The 14,996-nt window shown below is 46.2% G+C and overlaps 1 protein-coding gene across 1 annotated transcript; it reads left to right on the top strand.

Moving 5' to 3' along the window:
* Positions 1-12,356: 12,356 nt before the first annotated feature.
* Positions 12,357-14,410, top strand: LOC139575508 (myoblast determination protein 1 homolog 1). Its single transcript, XM_071400513.1, has 3 exons — positions 12,357-13,078; positions 13,197-13,275; positions 13,579-14,410. Exons 1-3 carry the CDS (start codon positions 12,560-12,562, stop codon positions 13,812-13,814), a joined length of 834 nt encoding a protein of 277 aa, XP_071256614.1. The 5' UTR covers positions 12,357-12,559; the 3' UTR covers positions 13,815-14,410.
* The last annotated feature ends 586 nt before the right edge of the window (positions 14,411-14,996 follow it).

Genomic DNA, 14,996 nt, shown 5'->3' with positions numbered 1-14,996 from the left:
TTGGTTGGTGGGTGGGTGGGTGGGTGATGGATTGGTGGGTGGGTGGTTGGTGGGTGGGTGGTTGGTGGGTGGGTCGGTGGGTGGGTGAGTAGGTGGTTGGTTGCTTCGTTGGTGGTTGGGTAGGTGGGTGGTTGCTGGGTGGTTGGTGTTTGGTTGGGTGGGTGGATGGGTGGGTGGGTTTGTGTATGGGTGGGTGGGTGGTTGGTGGTTGGTTGGTTGGTTGGTTGGTTGGTTGGTTGGTTGGTGGTTGGGTGGGTGGGTGGGTGGTGGGTGGGTGGGTGGGTGGGTGGGTGGTTGGTGGGTGAGTAGGTGGTTGGTTGCTTCGTTGGTGGTTGGGTAGGTGGGTGGTTGCTGGGTGGTTGTTGTTTGGTTGCTGGGTCGGTGGGTGGTTGGTTTGTTGGTGGGTGGGTAGGTGGGTGGTTGCTGGGTGGTTGGTTCGTTGGTGGGTGGGTGGTTGGTTTGTTGGTTGGTTGGGTGGTTGCTGGGTGGTTGGTTGGTTGTTGGTTGGTTGGTGGGTGGGTATATGGTTGCTGGGTGTATGGTTGGTTCTTTGGTAGGTGGTTTGTTGGTTGGGTGGTTGCTGGGTGGTTGTTTGTTTGGTTGCTTGAAGGGTGGGTGGTGGGTTGGTGGGTGGGTGGGTGGTTGGTTGGTTTGTTGGTTGGTGGTTGTTTGGATGGTTGCTGGGTGGTTGGTTGGTGGGTGGGTGGGTTGGTGGTTGTTTTGTTGCTGGGTTGTTGCTGGGTGGTTGATTGTTTTGATGCTGGGTGGTTGATTGTTTGTTTGCTGGGTGGTTGGTTGTTTGGTTGCTGGGTGGTTGCTGGGTGGTTGCTGGGTGGTTGCTGGGTGGTTGATTGTTTGGTTGCTGGGTGGTTGGTTGGTTGATTGGTTGTTTGGTTGGTTGGTTGGTGGTTGGTGGGTGGGTGGATGGTGGGTGGTTGCTGGGTGGATGGTTGGTTGTTTGGTTGCTGGGTGGTTGGTTGGTTTGTGGGTGGTTGCTGGGTGGTTGGTTGGTTTGTGGGTGGTTGCTGGGTGGTTGCTGGGTTTGTGGGTGGTTGCTGGGTGGTTGGTTGGTTTGTGGGTGGTTGCTGGGTGGTTGGTTGGTTTGTGGGTGGTTGCTGGGTGGTTGGTTGGTTTGTGGGTGGTTGCTGGGTGGTTGGTTGGTTTGTGGGTGGTTGCTGGGTGGTTGGTTGGTTTGTGGGTGGTTGCTGGGTGGTTGGTTGGTTGGTTGTTTGGTTGCTGGGTGGTTGGTTGGTTGGTTGTTTGGTTGCTGGGTGGTTGGTTGGTTGGTTGTTTGGTTGCTGGGTGGTTGGTTGGTTTGTGGGTGGTTGCTGGGTGGTTGGTTGGTTTGTGGGTGGTTGCTGGGTGGTTGGTTGGTTTGTGGGTGGTTGCTGGGTGGTTGGTTGGTTTGTGGGTGGTTGCTGGGTGGATGGTTGGTTGTTTGGTTGCTGGGTGGATGGTTGGTTGTTTGGTTGCTGGGTGGTTGGTTGGTTTGTGGGTGGTTGCTGGGTGGTTGGTTGGTTTGTGGGTGGTTGCTGGGTGGTTGGTTGGTTTGTGGGTGGTTGCTGGGTGGTTGGTTGGTTTGTGGGTGGTTGCTGGGTGGTTGGTTTGTGGGTGGTTGGTTTGTTTGTGGGTGGTTGCTGGGTGGTTGGTTGGTTTGTGGGTGGTTGCTGGGTGGTTGGTTTGTGGGTGGTTGGTTTGTTTGTGGGTGGTTGCTGGGTGGTTGCTGGGTGGTTGGTGGCCTGTTGGGTGGCATAGATGTTGTTGTTGTGTTTTTGTTCCTGGGACTGTAAAGCAGGACACACACATTTTGGCCTTACTTCTATTACAGCATATTGGATGACTGTCATTCCTTTTCCAGTCACCCAGTTCAATGTAACATGAATAGGTTTAGGCTACTACGTGATACTCTAATTTTCCCTGTACACATCATGAGGTTGCTTCAACTTAGCTTACGAATTAAAGTTTATAAGGTAGGTGCACACAGATCAAGAGACACATTGGAGTAATGTTTCACGATTAAACATTTTCTGAAAGTCACTGAGTGGAACGGTCCTCCCCTTTCTCCTCTGAGGATCCCCCACTGACACACACACACACACACACACACACACACACACACACACACACACACACACACACACACACACACACACACACACACACACACACACACACACACACACACACACACACACACACACACACACACACACACACACACACAGGTTGGATTGGCCACCTTTGATATTATAAACCTGTCTTGGTTATCACCAGACCACCACCACACACCACAGTCCATCCCCAGACCACCACACACCACCCCCACCACACACCATCCCCAGACCCCCACATACCATCCCCAGACCACCACACACCATCCCCAGACCCCCACACACCATCCCCAGACCACCACACACCATCCCCACCACACACCATCCCCAGACCCCCACACACCATCCCCAGACCACCACACACCATCCCCAGACCACCACACACCACCCCCAGACTACCACACACCATCCCCAGACCACCACACACCAACCCCACCACTACAATCCATCCCCAGACCACCACACACCATCCCCAGACCACCACACACCACCCCCAGACCACCACACACTATCCCCAGACCACACACACACCACCACCACCACACACTGCACTGTTGGAGCTAGAAACACCAGCATTACTGCACTGTTGGAGACAGAAACACCAGCATTACTGCACTGTTGGAGCTAGAAACACCAGCATTACTGCACTGTTGGAGATAGAAACACCAGCATTACTGCACTGTTGGAGCTAGAAACACCAGCATTACTGAACTGTTGGAGCTAGAAACACCAGCATTACTAAACTGTTGGAGCTAGAAACACCAGCATTACTGCACTGTTGGAGCTAGAAACACCAGCATTACTGCACTGTTGGAGCTAGAAACACCAGCATTACTACACGGTTGGAGCTAGAAACACCAGCATTACTGCACTGTTGGAGCTAGAAACACCAGCATTACTGAACTGTTGGAGCTAGAAACACCAGCATTACTGAACTGTTGGAGCTAGAAACACCAGCATTACTACACTGTTGGAGCTAGAAACACCAGCATTACTGAACTGTTGGAGCTAGAAACACCAGCATTACTGAACTGTTGGAGCTAGAAACACCAGCATTACTACACTGTTGGAGCTAGAAACACCAGCATTACTACACTGTTGGAGATAGAAACACCAGCATTACTGCACTGTTGGAGATAGAAACACCAGCATTACTACACTTTTGGAGATAGAAACACCAGCATTACTGCACTGTTGGAGATAGAAACACCAGCATTACTGCACTGTTGGAGCTAGAAACACCAGCATTACTGAACTGTTGGAGCTAGAAACACCAGCATTACTGAACTGTTGGAGCTAGAAACACCAGCATTACTGCACTGTTGGAGCTAGAAACACCAGCATTACTGCACTGTTGGAGCTAGAAACACCAGCATTACTACACTGTTGGAGCTAGAAACACCAACATTACTGCACTGTTGGAGCTAGAAACACCAGCATTACTAAACTGTTGGAGCTAGAAACACCAGCATTACTGCACTGTTGGAGCTAGAAACACCAGCATTACTGCACTGTTGGAGATAGAAACACCAGCATTACTAAACTGTTGGAGCTAGAAACACCAGCATTACTGCACTGTTGGAGCGAGAAACACCAGCATTACTGCACTGTTGGAGCTACAAACACCAGCATTACTAAACTGTTGGAGCTAGAAACACCAGCATTACTGCACTGTTGGAGCTAGAAACACCAGCATTACTGCACTGTTGGAGCTAGAAACACCAGCATTACTACACTGTTGGAGCTAGAAACACCAGCATTACTGCACTGTTGGAGATAGAAACACCATCATTACTGCACTGTTGGAGATAGAAACACCAGCATTACTACACTGTTGGAGCTAGAAACACCAGCATTACTGCACTGTTGGAGCTAGAAACACCAGCATTACTGCACTGTTGGAGCTAGAAACACCAGCATTACTGCACTGTTGGAGCTAGAAACACCAGCATTACTGAACTGTTGGAGCTAGAAACACCAGCATTACTACACTGTTGGAGCTAGAAACACCAGCATTACTGCACTGTTGGAGCTAGAAACACCAGCATTACTGCACTGTTGGAGCTAGAAACACCAGCATTACTGCACTGTTGGAGCTAGAAACACCAGCATTACTGCACTGTTGGAGCTATAAACAATCATTTCGATGCACCTGTGATAACATCTGCTAAATATGTGTATACAACCAATAAACTTTAATTTGATTTCATCCCCGCCTTGTTTTTTCCAATGGGCACAGAGGAGTGATGGACTTGGTGGTAATCTTGATGTCAAGCCTCAGACATCCATATAAACGTTCCACTGCCCTCATGAAAACGTCCTATGGAGTTATTACCAATCACACTGTTGGAGCTAGAAACACCAGCATTACTACACTGTTGGAGCTAGAAACACCAGCATATAAACGTTCCACTGCCCTCATGAAAACGTCCTCTGGAGTTACTACCAATCACCACAGATCGAGTCTCTATGTACTGCATGGATTCACTGTGCAGTCCGTTGGCTACTCAGTGGAAGGTCAAGGGAAAGGCATGTGAGGACTGCAGAGGCCAATTCTGTGACTGTCTATAACAGTGTTACACCAGTCTGTAAGAGGGTTATGATCCTCTAATACCGCTGAAGCCACTGTCATTTCATCATCAATATCCCCAGGAGGTGTCACACACACATGTACACGCCCACACACACACGCCCACACACACACGCCCACACACACACGCCCACACACACACACACACACACACACACACACACACACACACACACACACACACACACACACACACACACACACACACACACACACACACACACACACACACACACACACACACACACACACACACACACACACACACACACACACACACACACACACACACACACACACACACACACACTAGGAACCATGAGTAAGGAAAGGAGAAGGGTGTTTATGCACATTGTGACCTCATGAACACCTCTCTCACATCGTGTGTATTTACTGTCAGTGAGTGGTGAAGGTGGTGATGACTGGAGAGGGTGGAGAGGGTGGTGAAGGTGGTGAGGACTGTAGAGGGTGGTGAGGACTGGTGAGGGTGGTGAGGGTGGTGAGGGTGGTGAGGGTGGTGAGAACTGGAGAGGGTGGTGAGGGTGGTGAGAACTGGAGAGGGTGGTGAAGGTGGTGAGGACTGGAGAGGGTGGTGAGGACTGGAGAGGGTGGTGAGGACTGGAGAGGGTGGTGAGGGTGGTGAAGACTGGTGAGGGTGGTGAGGGTGGAGAGGGTGGTGAGGGTGGTGAGGACTGGGGGGGTGGTGAGGGTGGTGAGGATTGGAGAGGGTGGTGAGGGTGGTGAGGGTAGTGAGGACTGGAGAGGGTGGTGAGGACTGGAGAGGGTGGTAAGGACTGTAGAGGGTGGTGAGGACTGGAGAGGGTGGTGAGGATTGGAGAGGGTGGATAGGGTGGTGAGGGTGGTGAGGGTGGTGAGGTTGGTAAGGACTGTAGAGGGTGGTGAGGACTGGAGAGGGTGGTGAGGACTGGAGAGGGTGGTGAGGACTGGAGAGGGTGGTGAGGGTGGTGAGGGTAGTGAGGACTGGAGAGGGTGGTGAGGACTGGAGAGGGTGGTAAGGACTGTAGAGGGTGGTGAGGACTGGAGAGGGTGGTGAGGACTGGAGAGGGTGGATAGGGTGGTGAGGGTGGTGAGGGTGGTGAGGTTGGTGAGGGTGGAGAGGGTGGTGAGGACTGGAGAGGGTGGTGAGGACTGGAGAGGGTGGTGAGGGTGGTGAGGGTGGTGAGGACTGGAGAGGGTGGTGAGGACTGGAGAGGGTGGTGAGGGTGGTGAGGACTGGAGAGGGTGGTGAGGGTGGTGAGGACTGGAGAGGGTGGTGAGGGTGGTGAGGACTGGAGAGGGTGGAGAGGGTGGTGAGGACTGGAGAGGGTGGTTAAGGGTGGTGAGGACTGGAGAGGGTGGAGAGGGTGATGAGGACTGGAGAGGGTGGTGAGGGTGGTGAGGACTGTAGAGGGTGGTGAGGACTGGAGAGGGTGGTGAGGACTGGAGAGGGTGGTGAGGACTGGAGAGGGTGGTGAGGACTGGAGAGGGTGGTGAGGACTGGAGAGGGTGGTGAGGGTGGTGAGGACTGGAGAGGGTGGTGAAGGTGGTGAGTACTGGAGATAGCTAAATCACCATGTTCCCTGATCCTGGAACATTTCAGCTTGATTCATTATGATGGAACACTCTAAAAATGACTGGGAATTCTGAGATACTAGATTTTTTAAGAAACCTGACATTAATAGGGCAACACGTGTTATAGAGAGTTTCAAATAGTAGGACAGCGATTTGTGACATGATCTCTAGGCATCTATTGGTTCAGGCTCATTTGGTGCATTTGGCAATCAACCAGTAAGGTTAGACTTATGTGATGAACTATAACATAACTGGAGAACACAGTTGGTTAGGTTTGGTATTACCTCTGCTAATACATGTGTAAAATAGCAGTAGAAAGAAAAAGATACGACAACAATTAACATTTCCATATTTGTATTTTATTTTCTAATAAAGTCCAGAGTAGTATATTTGTCCAGTCAGTTGGTTCCTCCGTTACTTGACACAACTCATGCTGGTTAGATCATTTGAATCCATTCCAAGGATGGACTAAAGCCAGCATAATATCAACCTCAAGTAAAAGGGCACTTGTCTTAGCTTTCACTGGCCTCTATATTTAACACAGTGACTACAGTTTAGAAGGTATTTGCAAACGAGATTTTTTTGTTGTTGTACCCATTCACACATAAAAACAAGGGTCAGAAGTGTTTGAGATTGGTAGAAGTGAAGAAATAAAACACAAAGAAATAAACTCACACACACACACACACACAGCCTTAATGCCAGCCACGATGTGTATTACAGCTGTGTTTCAGACATCCATATTGCATGCTGGGTAAAATGAGATGGCCAAGACAGTAATAACCCAACCAGATGGACATTCATTCTGAGAACCATGGAGAGACACAATCTGATAACTGATGAGAGAACCATGGAGATAGACAGTCTGATAACTGATCAGAGAACCATGGAGATAGACAGTCTGATAACCGATCAGAGAACCATGGAGATAGACAGTCTGATAACTGATCAGAGAACCATGGAGATAGACAGTCTGATAACCGATCAGAGAACCATGGAGATAGACAGTCTGATAACTGATCAGAGAACCACGGAGATAGACAGTCTGATAACCGATCAGAGAACCACGGAGATAGACAGTCTGATAACCGATCAGAGAACCACGGAGATAGACAGTCTGATAACCGATCAGAGAACCACGGAGATAGACAGTCTGATAACCGATCAGAGAACCACGGAGATAGACAGTCTGATAACCGATCAGAGAACCACGGAGATAGACAGTCTGATAACCGATCAGAGAACCATGGAGATAGACAGTCTGATAACTGATCAGAGAACCATGGAGATAGACAGTCTGATAACTGATCAGAGAACCATGGAGATAGACAGTCTGATAACTGATCAGAGAACCACGGAGATAGACAGTCTGATAACCGATCAGAGAACCACGGAGATAGACAGTCTAATAACCGATCAGAGAACCACGGAGATAGACAGTCTAATAACCGATCAGAGAACCATGGAGATAGACAGTCTGATAACTGATCAGAGAACCCTGGAGATAGACAGTCTGATAACCGATCAGAGAACCATGGAGATAGACAGTCTGATAACTGATCAGAGAACCACGGAGATAGACAGTCTGATAACCGATCAGAGAACCACGGAGATAGACAGTCTAATAACCGATCAGAGAACCACGGAGATAGACAGTCTAATAACCGATCAGAGAACCATGGAGATAGACAGTCTGATAACCGATCAGAGAACCATGGAGATAGACAGTCTGATAACTGATCAGAGAACCACGGAGATAGACAGTCTGATAACCGATCAGAGAACCACGGAGATAGACAGTCTGATAACCGATCAGAGAACCACGGAGATAGACAGTCTGATAACCGATCAGAGAACCATGGAGATAGACAGTCTGATAACTGATCAGAGAACCACGGAGATAGACAGTCTGATAACCGATCAGAGAACCACGGAGATAGACAGTCTGATAACTGATCAGAGAACCACGGAGATAGACAGTCTGATAACTGATCAGAGAACCATGGAGATAGACAGTCTGATAACTGATCAGAGAACCATGGAGATAGACAGTCTGATAACCGATCAGAGAACCATGGAGATAGACAGTCTGATAACTGATCAGAGAACCATGGAGATAGACAGTCTGATAACTGATCAGAGAACCATGGAGATAGACAGTCTGATAACTGATCAGAGAACCACGGAGATAGACAGTCTGATAACCGATCAGAGAACCACGGAGATAGACAGTCTAATAACCGATCAGAGAACCACGGAGATAGACAGTCTAATAACCGATCAGAGAACCATGGAGATAGACAGTCTGATAACTGATCAGAGAACCATGGAGATAGACAGTCTGATAACTGATCAGAGAACCACGGAGATAGACAGTCTGATAACTGATCAGAGAACCACGGAGATAGACAGTCTGATAACTGATCAGAGAACCACGGAGATAGACAGTCTGATAACTGATCAGAGAACCATGGAGATAGACAGACTGATAACTGATCAGAGAACCATGGAGATAGACAGTCTGATAACTGATCAGAGAACCACGGAGATAGACAGTCTGATAACTGATCAGAGAACCATGGAGATAGACAGTCTGATAACTGATCAGAGAACCATGGAGATAGACAGTCTGATAACTGATCAGAGAACCATGGAGATAGACAGACTGATAACTGATCGGAGAACCATGGAGATAGACAGTCTGATAACTGATCAGAGAACCATGGAGATAGACAGTCTGATAACTGATCAGAGAACCACGGAGATAGACAGTCTGATAACTGATCAGAGAACCACGGAGATAGACAGTCTGATAACTGATCAGAAAACCACGGAGATAGACAGTCTGATAACTGATCAGAGAACCACGGAGATAGACAGTCTGATAACTGATCAGAGAACCATGGAGATAGACAGTCTGATAACTGATCAGAGAACCACAGAGATAGACAGTCTGATAACTGATCAGAGAACCATGGAGATAGACAGTCTGATAACTGATCAGAGAACCACGGAAATAGACAGTCTGATAACTGATCAGAGAACCATGGAGATAGACAGTCTGATAACTGATCAGAGAACCACGGAGATAGACAGTCTGATAACTGATCAGAGAACCATGGAGATAGACAGTCTGATAACTGATCAGAGAACCACGGAGATAGACAGTCTGATAACTGATCAGAGAACCATGGAGATAGACAGTCTGATAACTGATCAGAGAACCATGGAGATAGACAGTCTGATAACTGATCAGAGAACCATGGAGATAGACAGTCTGATAACTGATCAGAGAACCATGGAGATAGACAGTCTGATAACTGATCAGAGAACCATGGAGATAGACAGTCTGATAACTGATCAGAGAACCATGGAGATAGACAGTCTGATAACTGATCAGAGAACCATGGAGGTAGACAGTCTGATAACTGATGAGAGAACCATGGAGATAGACAGACTGATAACTGATCAGAGAACCATGGAGATAGACAGTCTGATAACTGATCAGAGAACCATGGAGATAGACAGTCTGATAACTGATCAGAGAACCATGGAGATAGACAGTCTGATAACTGATCAGAGAACCATGGAGATAGACAGTCTGATGACTGATCAGAGAACCATGGAGATAGACAGTCTGATCACTGATCAGAGAACCACGGAGATAGACAGTCTGATAACTGATCAGAGAACCACGGAGATAGACAGTCTGATAACTGATCAGAGAACCATGGAGATAGACAGTCTGATAACTGATCAGAGAACCATGGAGATAGACAGTCTGATAACTGATCAGAGAACCATGGAGATAGACAGTCTGATGACTGATCAGAGAACCATGGAGATAGACAGTCTGACAACTGATCAGAGAACCACGGAGATAGACAGTCTGATAACTGATCAGAGAACCATGGAGATAGACAGTCTGATAACTGATCAGAGAACCACGGAGATAGACAGTCTGATAACTGATCAGAGAACCATGGAGATAGACAGTCTGATAACTGATCAGAGAACCACGGAGATAGACAGTCTGATAACTGATCAGAGAACCATGGAGATAGACAGTCTGATAACTGATCAGAGAACCACAGAGATAGACAGTCTGATAACTGATCAGAGAACCACAGAGATAGACAGTCTGATAACTGATCAGAGAACCATGGAGATAGACAGTCTGATAACTGATCAGAGAACCACGGAGATAGACAGTCTGATAACTGATCAGAGAACCACGGAGATAGACAGTCTGATAACTGATCAGAGAACCATGGAGATAGACAGTCTGATAACTGATCAGAGAACCATGGAGATAGACAGTCTGATAACTGATCAGAGAACCATGGAGATAGACAGTCTGATAACTGATCAGAGAACCACAGAGATAGACAGTCTGATAACTGATCAGAGAACCATGGAGATAGACAGTCTGATAACTGATCAGAGAACCATGGAGATAGACAGTCTGATAACTGATCAGAGAACCACGGAGATAGACAGTCTGATAACTGATCAGAGAACCATGGAGATAGACAGTCTGATAACTGATCAGAGAACCATGGAGATAGACAACAACCTGATGACTCATCTCCCTTTCATTCATTTGTCAACCATAATGATTTATTTATTTTTATTTGTGACTAGCTGGTTGCATATAATTAGGCTGCAATAGCCTTTATACTGCACAAATATACAGCATGGAGCGTTGTGTAGTCTCTATGTCTACAATATCCCAGCAGGACGATTGGATAGCCAACACTGGAGAAGTGAGTGGTCACTTGGGATAGGATAGTGAAGTGGCCAACCAGTGGAGCCGGTGTGCCCCTCATCACCAGATCAAAGGACTAATTGACCCTTTGACACTCAACAGGGGAGTGGACAGACAGGACAAATGAGAGATCTGTCTTTCTGCAGCAGTTCATTTCCTCCAGATGGAACTAGTCTGTAACCTATATTTGGAGTATGAAATTTCGATTTGTTGACATTTTTACTGTCAAAAACTTCGTTTCCCCCCGAATTCATATCGACTCGGTTTGCATCTAAATGTAACCAATTCGCAAATAATAGGCATCCTTTTCGTTTGCAATAACACATTTACATTAATATCATTATAATTAATAGTGCAGTACAAAATCACCCAAATCGAATAAATTGATCAAATAAAACAATGATTTGCTCATTTAAAGTACTGACTTCATAGGCCACCAATGTGTGGTCCTAACATTCAATACAATGTGGTGAGAGAAAAAAAGACGGTAAACGCTCTGCTCCAAAATATATTTGATCTCACTTTATCAATTCGTTATTGAACTATATCAGCGAGTGAGGTTGTGGTTGTGGTTGTGTTTCGGCCTGAGCCTGCCTTTCTCCATGGGGTAAGAACGTCGTCTCTTCACCGCAATCTAAACCCGTCTGTTCTTGGAAACTGACTGATTGACTAACGGAACATCTTGCACTCCCATTCAAACAGGGATGAGTCAATCCCTGTGTTAAATTCAAAGCGAAACCATGAAAGTAGCTGGCCTGTAAACCAGAGGGAATAGCAATGATTCATGGAAAATCACTTGTGTGTCTTGTGTGTAACGGGAATCCACAAAAAAAAAATGCAAACACATAGAAATTATCAGGTTTAGGGAAAGATAAATGAAAGCGCATCTAGTGTGTTTTTAAGTAATGTTCAAAACGGAAAAATATGCTTAAATTCAAACTGCTTAAATTCATGTGGTCTGACCACCTCAATCACATATTAACTGTACACTATTTCGCAATGATTAGGCTACTCAACATTTATCAACTAGGCTACTTCATCCAAAATAAAACCATGTCTATTTCATAATGTCTTCCACATATGAACTATATTCATATCAGAAATCACAACAGAATAAAAATATACACGTTGAATTTAAATTGTTCGAATGTTTTAAACCAACAGTTTTCTTGAACTTTCTGACAGGCATGGTAAATCACAAGGACACTCCCTTCAGGCCTTCGCTCATTGGTCATCTCAGATAACGGTCCGGGTAAAGACACGCCCACTGGAGCATCAGGCCTCTTTATATGCAGCCCAGAGCCCTGGTTATGATCAAGCCGCCAAGGGCAACCTCAGACTTCAGCTGCTAAAACCACACTGCGCCCCTTTACAGTAGTCGCTGCGCTTTACAGTGGAACACGTTTATGCGGAGTGCTTGGATAAAAACGTGCGCACTACAAATATTGGTAAATAGAAGACAGCTGAAGTGATCTCCGCCTAATCTCTTGGGATTTTTGGCAGAACAGAAGAGTTACCATGGAGTTGCCGGATATTCCTTTCCCTATCACCTCTCCAGATGACTTCTACGACGACCCTTGCTTCAACACCAGCGACATGCATTTCTTTGAGGACCTGGACCCGAGACTCGTTCATGTGGGTCTCCTCAAGCCGGACTCCGACCCCCATCACAAAGAGGACGAGCACATCCGGGCACCGAGTGGGCACCACCAGGCCGGCAGGTGCCTCCTGTGGGCCTGCAAAGCCTGCAAGAGGAAGACCACCAACGCTGATCGCAGGAAAGCGGCTACCATGCGGGAGAGAAGGCGACTGAGCAAAGTGAACGACGCCTTCGAGACACTGAAGAGATGTACGTCCACTAACCCAAACCAGAGGCTGCCCAAAGTGGATATCCTGCGGAATGCCATCAGCTATATTGAGTCTCTCCAAGGCCTGCTTCGTGGGGCCGGACAGGAGAGCAACTATTACCCGGTGATGGATCACTATAGCGGGGACTCGGATGCGTCCAGTCCCCGCTCCAACTGCTCAGACGGAATGGTGAGAAACTGAACTGTCAAGAATTACGCATGAATATTTTTGATCATATACGAGTGTTTGGTTGACACAAACATGAGCTGTTTTCAGTTTACTTATCGGTATCATTGCTCTCTTTTAGATGGATTTCAATGGCCCGTCTTGTCCACCAACACGGAGAAACAAGTATGATAGCACCTACTTCAACGAAACACCAAATGGTCAGTGTTATTTCCACGTCATCAACTCTCATAAACAGCTTCAGAGCTACAGGTTACCATGACCAATTTGTCATAATTCCGGAGTCTGAAATGGAACACAACTACACGGTCAATGTTGAGTATATTTGACCCAGTATATAAAACCATTTAATTATGAATAAAACAACATTTTCGTTTTGCTATGATGTGGTCACTTTATCTGACTTCATTTGATTAGATTTGTTTGTCATAATGTTCAAATTAATAGTAAAACCTGCTACTTGTAATAAAAACGTCATATTAATTCTCATATTTTATTTCCAGATTCCAGACACAAGAAGAACTCTGTTATTTCCAGTTTGGACTGCCTGTCAAACATCGTGGAGCGCATCACCACGGAAACCTCTGCCTGTCCCGCTGTTCAGGACGGTTCCGAGGGTAGCAGCCCCTGTTCTCCCGGAGATGGTTCCATAGGGAGTGAGAACGGAGCCCCCATCCCGTCCCCGATCAACTGCGTCCCCGCCATGCATGACCCAAACACCATCTACCAGGTGTTGTGAAATCGGGTCGGTGGACTGCATACAGTAATTGTACATTCTTCAAAACACAACTTATTCCTTAAGGGGAGAGAAAAATGCCAAAGACTTGCCAAAGGTCGCTACAAGGCTACACACCAAAGAAGTTCCGATGCCGGCTTTGAAAGACATTAAAAAATGACGGTGTCCAATTTCTGAAAGAACCCTTGGTCTACATTGGATAATGTGTGTGTGTGTGAATGTATGTGTGTGAATGTATTTATACTGTAGTAGGCCTGTGCTATTCTAAGATAGTACAAGTCTGAATTCATATAAACGGATACCATTCTATTTGTGATCGACATAATTTAATTAAGGGATTATCTGTAATATGACCATTTCCAGTTGGCAAGGCGGAAACGCCTGAGATAAATGAATCCGGAAAGTGAGGACCATTTTGTATATGTGTAAATAAGAGCTGTTTTGCAAAAAAGAAAAAGAAAAGAAAAGAACAACACACAGGAAGTGTTTGTAATCATATTTCATGTTGCTCTTGGATTGTTGTGTCAGATGTGTAACTTTATATTTATAATATCAAGAACGGAGTGAATTACATTTTAATAAATCTATATTTATATATAGATTGCATTTTCTATCATTATTTTTTTGGATGAACTAATTTTCGAAATGACATCCCACTGTGCACGTAATTCTATTTCTAAAATGATTGATTAGCCCGGTAATCATACGCGACATCCTTCTGAAACCGAAATAACGGTGTTTCAACACCACACTATCAGTAATATTTTTCAAGAAAAAAACAACGCATTGATCAGCAACAAGTCGCCTGGCGGTTAAACCTTCTGCTTTGTTCCGGTCCAATTGGACCGATTTACAAGTTTTCTCTCTGACAAATGTAGTTCATTTAATGTGATTGTCATAAGGTTCCATGACTTTGTCCACACAGGGCATCTGAACACACAAAATACATTTTGATGATTTTCATAAAATTTGGGGTGTTTTATTTAGCTTTTGTACACCTGTGGTGTTCCCGGTCATAAATGACGGGTCATTAGAAATGAATGGGTGAGACTACAATTAGTGTATAAAATTGAGTTCAGGCACATGCCCATTCATCAGATGGACACACTTCCTCTCCCAGACCCCCACATGCATGTGTGTTTGAGCACACACACACACACACACACACACACACACACACACACA

This window comes from Salvelinus alpinus, chromosome 5 (genome assembly GCF_045679555.1).
Source record: "Salvelinus alpinus chromosome 5, SLU_Salpinus.1, whole genome shotgun sequence".
Taxonomy (NCBI): domain Eukaryota; kingdom Metazoa; phylum Chordata; class Actinopteri; order Salmoniformes; family Salmonidae; genus Salvelinus; species Salvelinus alpinus.
This window is presented reverse-complemented; position numbering and strand designations above follow the sequence as displayed.

What these genes read in the sequence shown, in the direction of transcription:
- LOC139575508 (XM_071400513.1), top strand. Translation starts at nt 12,560, where the DNA reads ATGGAGTTGCCGGATATTCCTTTCCCTATCACCTCTCCAGATGACTTC. An exon ending in CCAACTGCTCAGACGGAATG is followed by an intron (nt 13,079 to 13,196) that starts GTGAGAAACTGA and finishes GCTCTCTTTTAG; the next exon opens with ATGGATTTCAATGGCCCGTC. An exon ending in CTTCAACGAAACACCAAATG is followed by an intron (nt 13,276 to 13,578) that starts GTCAGTGTTATT and finishes TTTTATTTCCAG; the next exon opens with ATTCCAGACACAAGAAGAAC.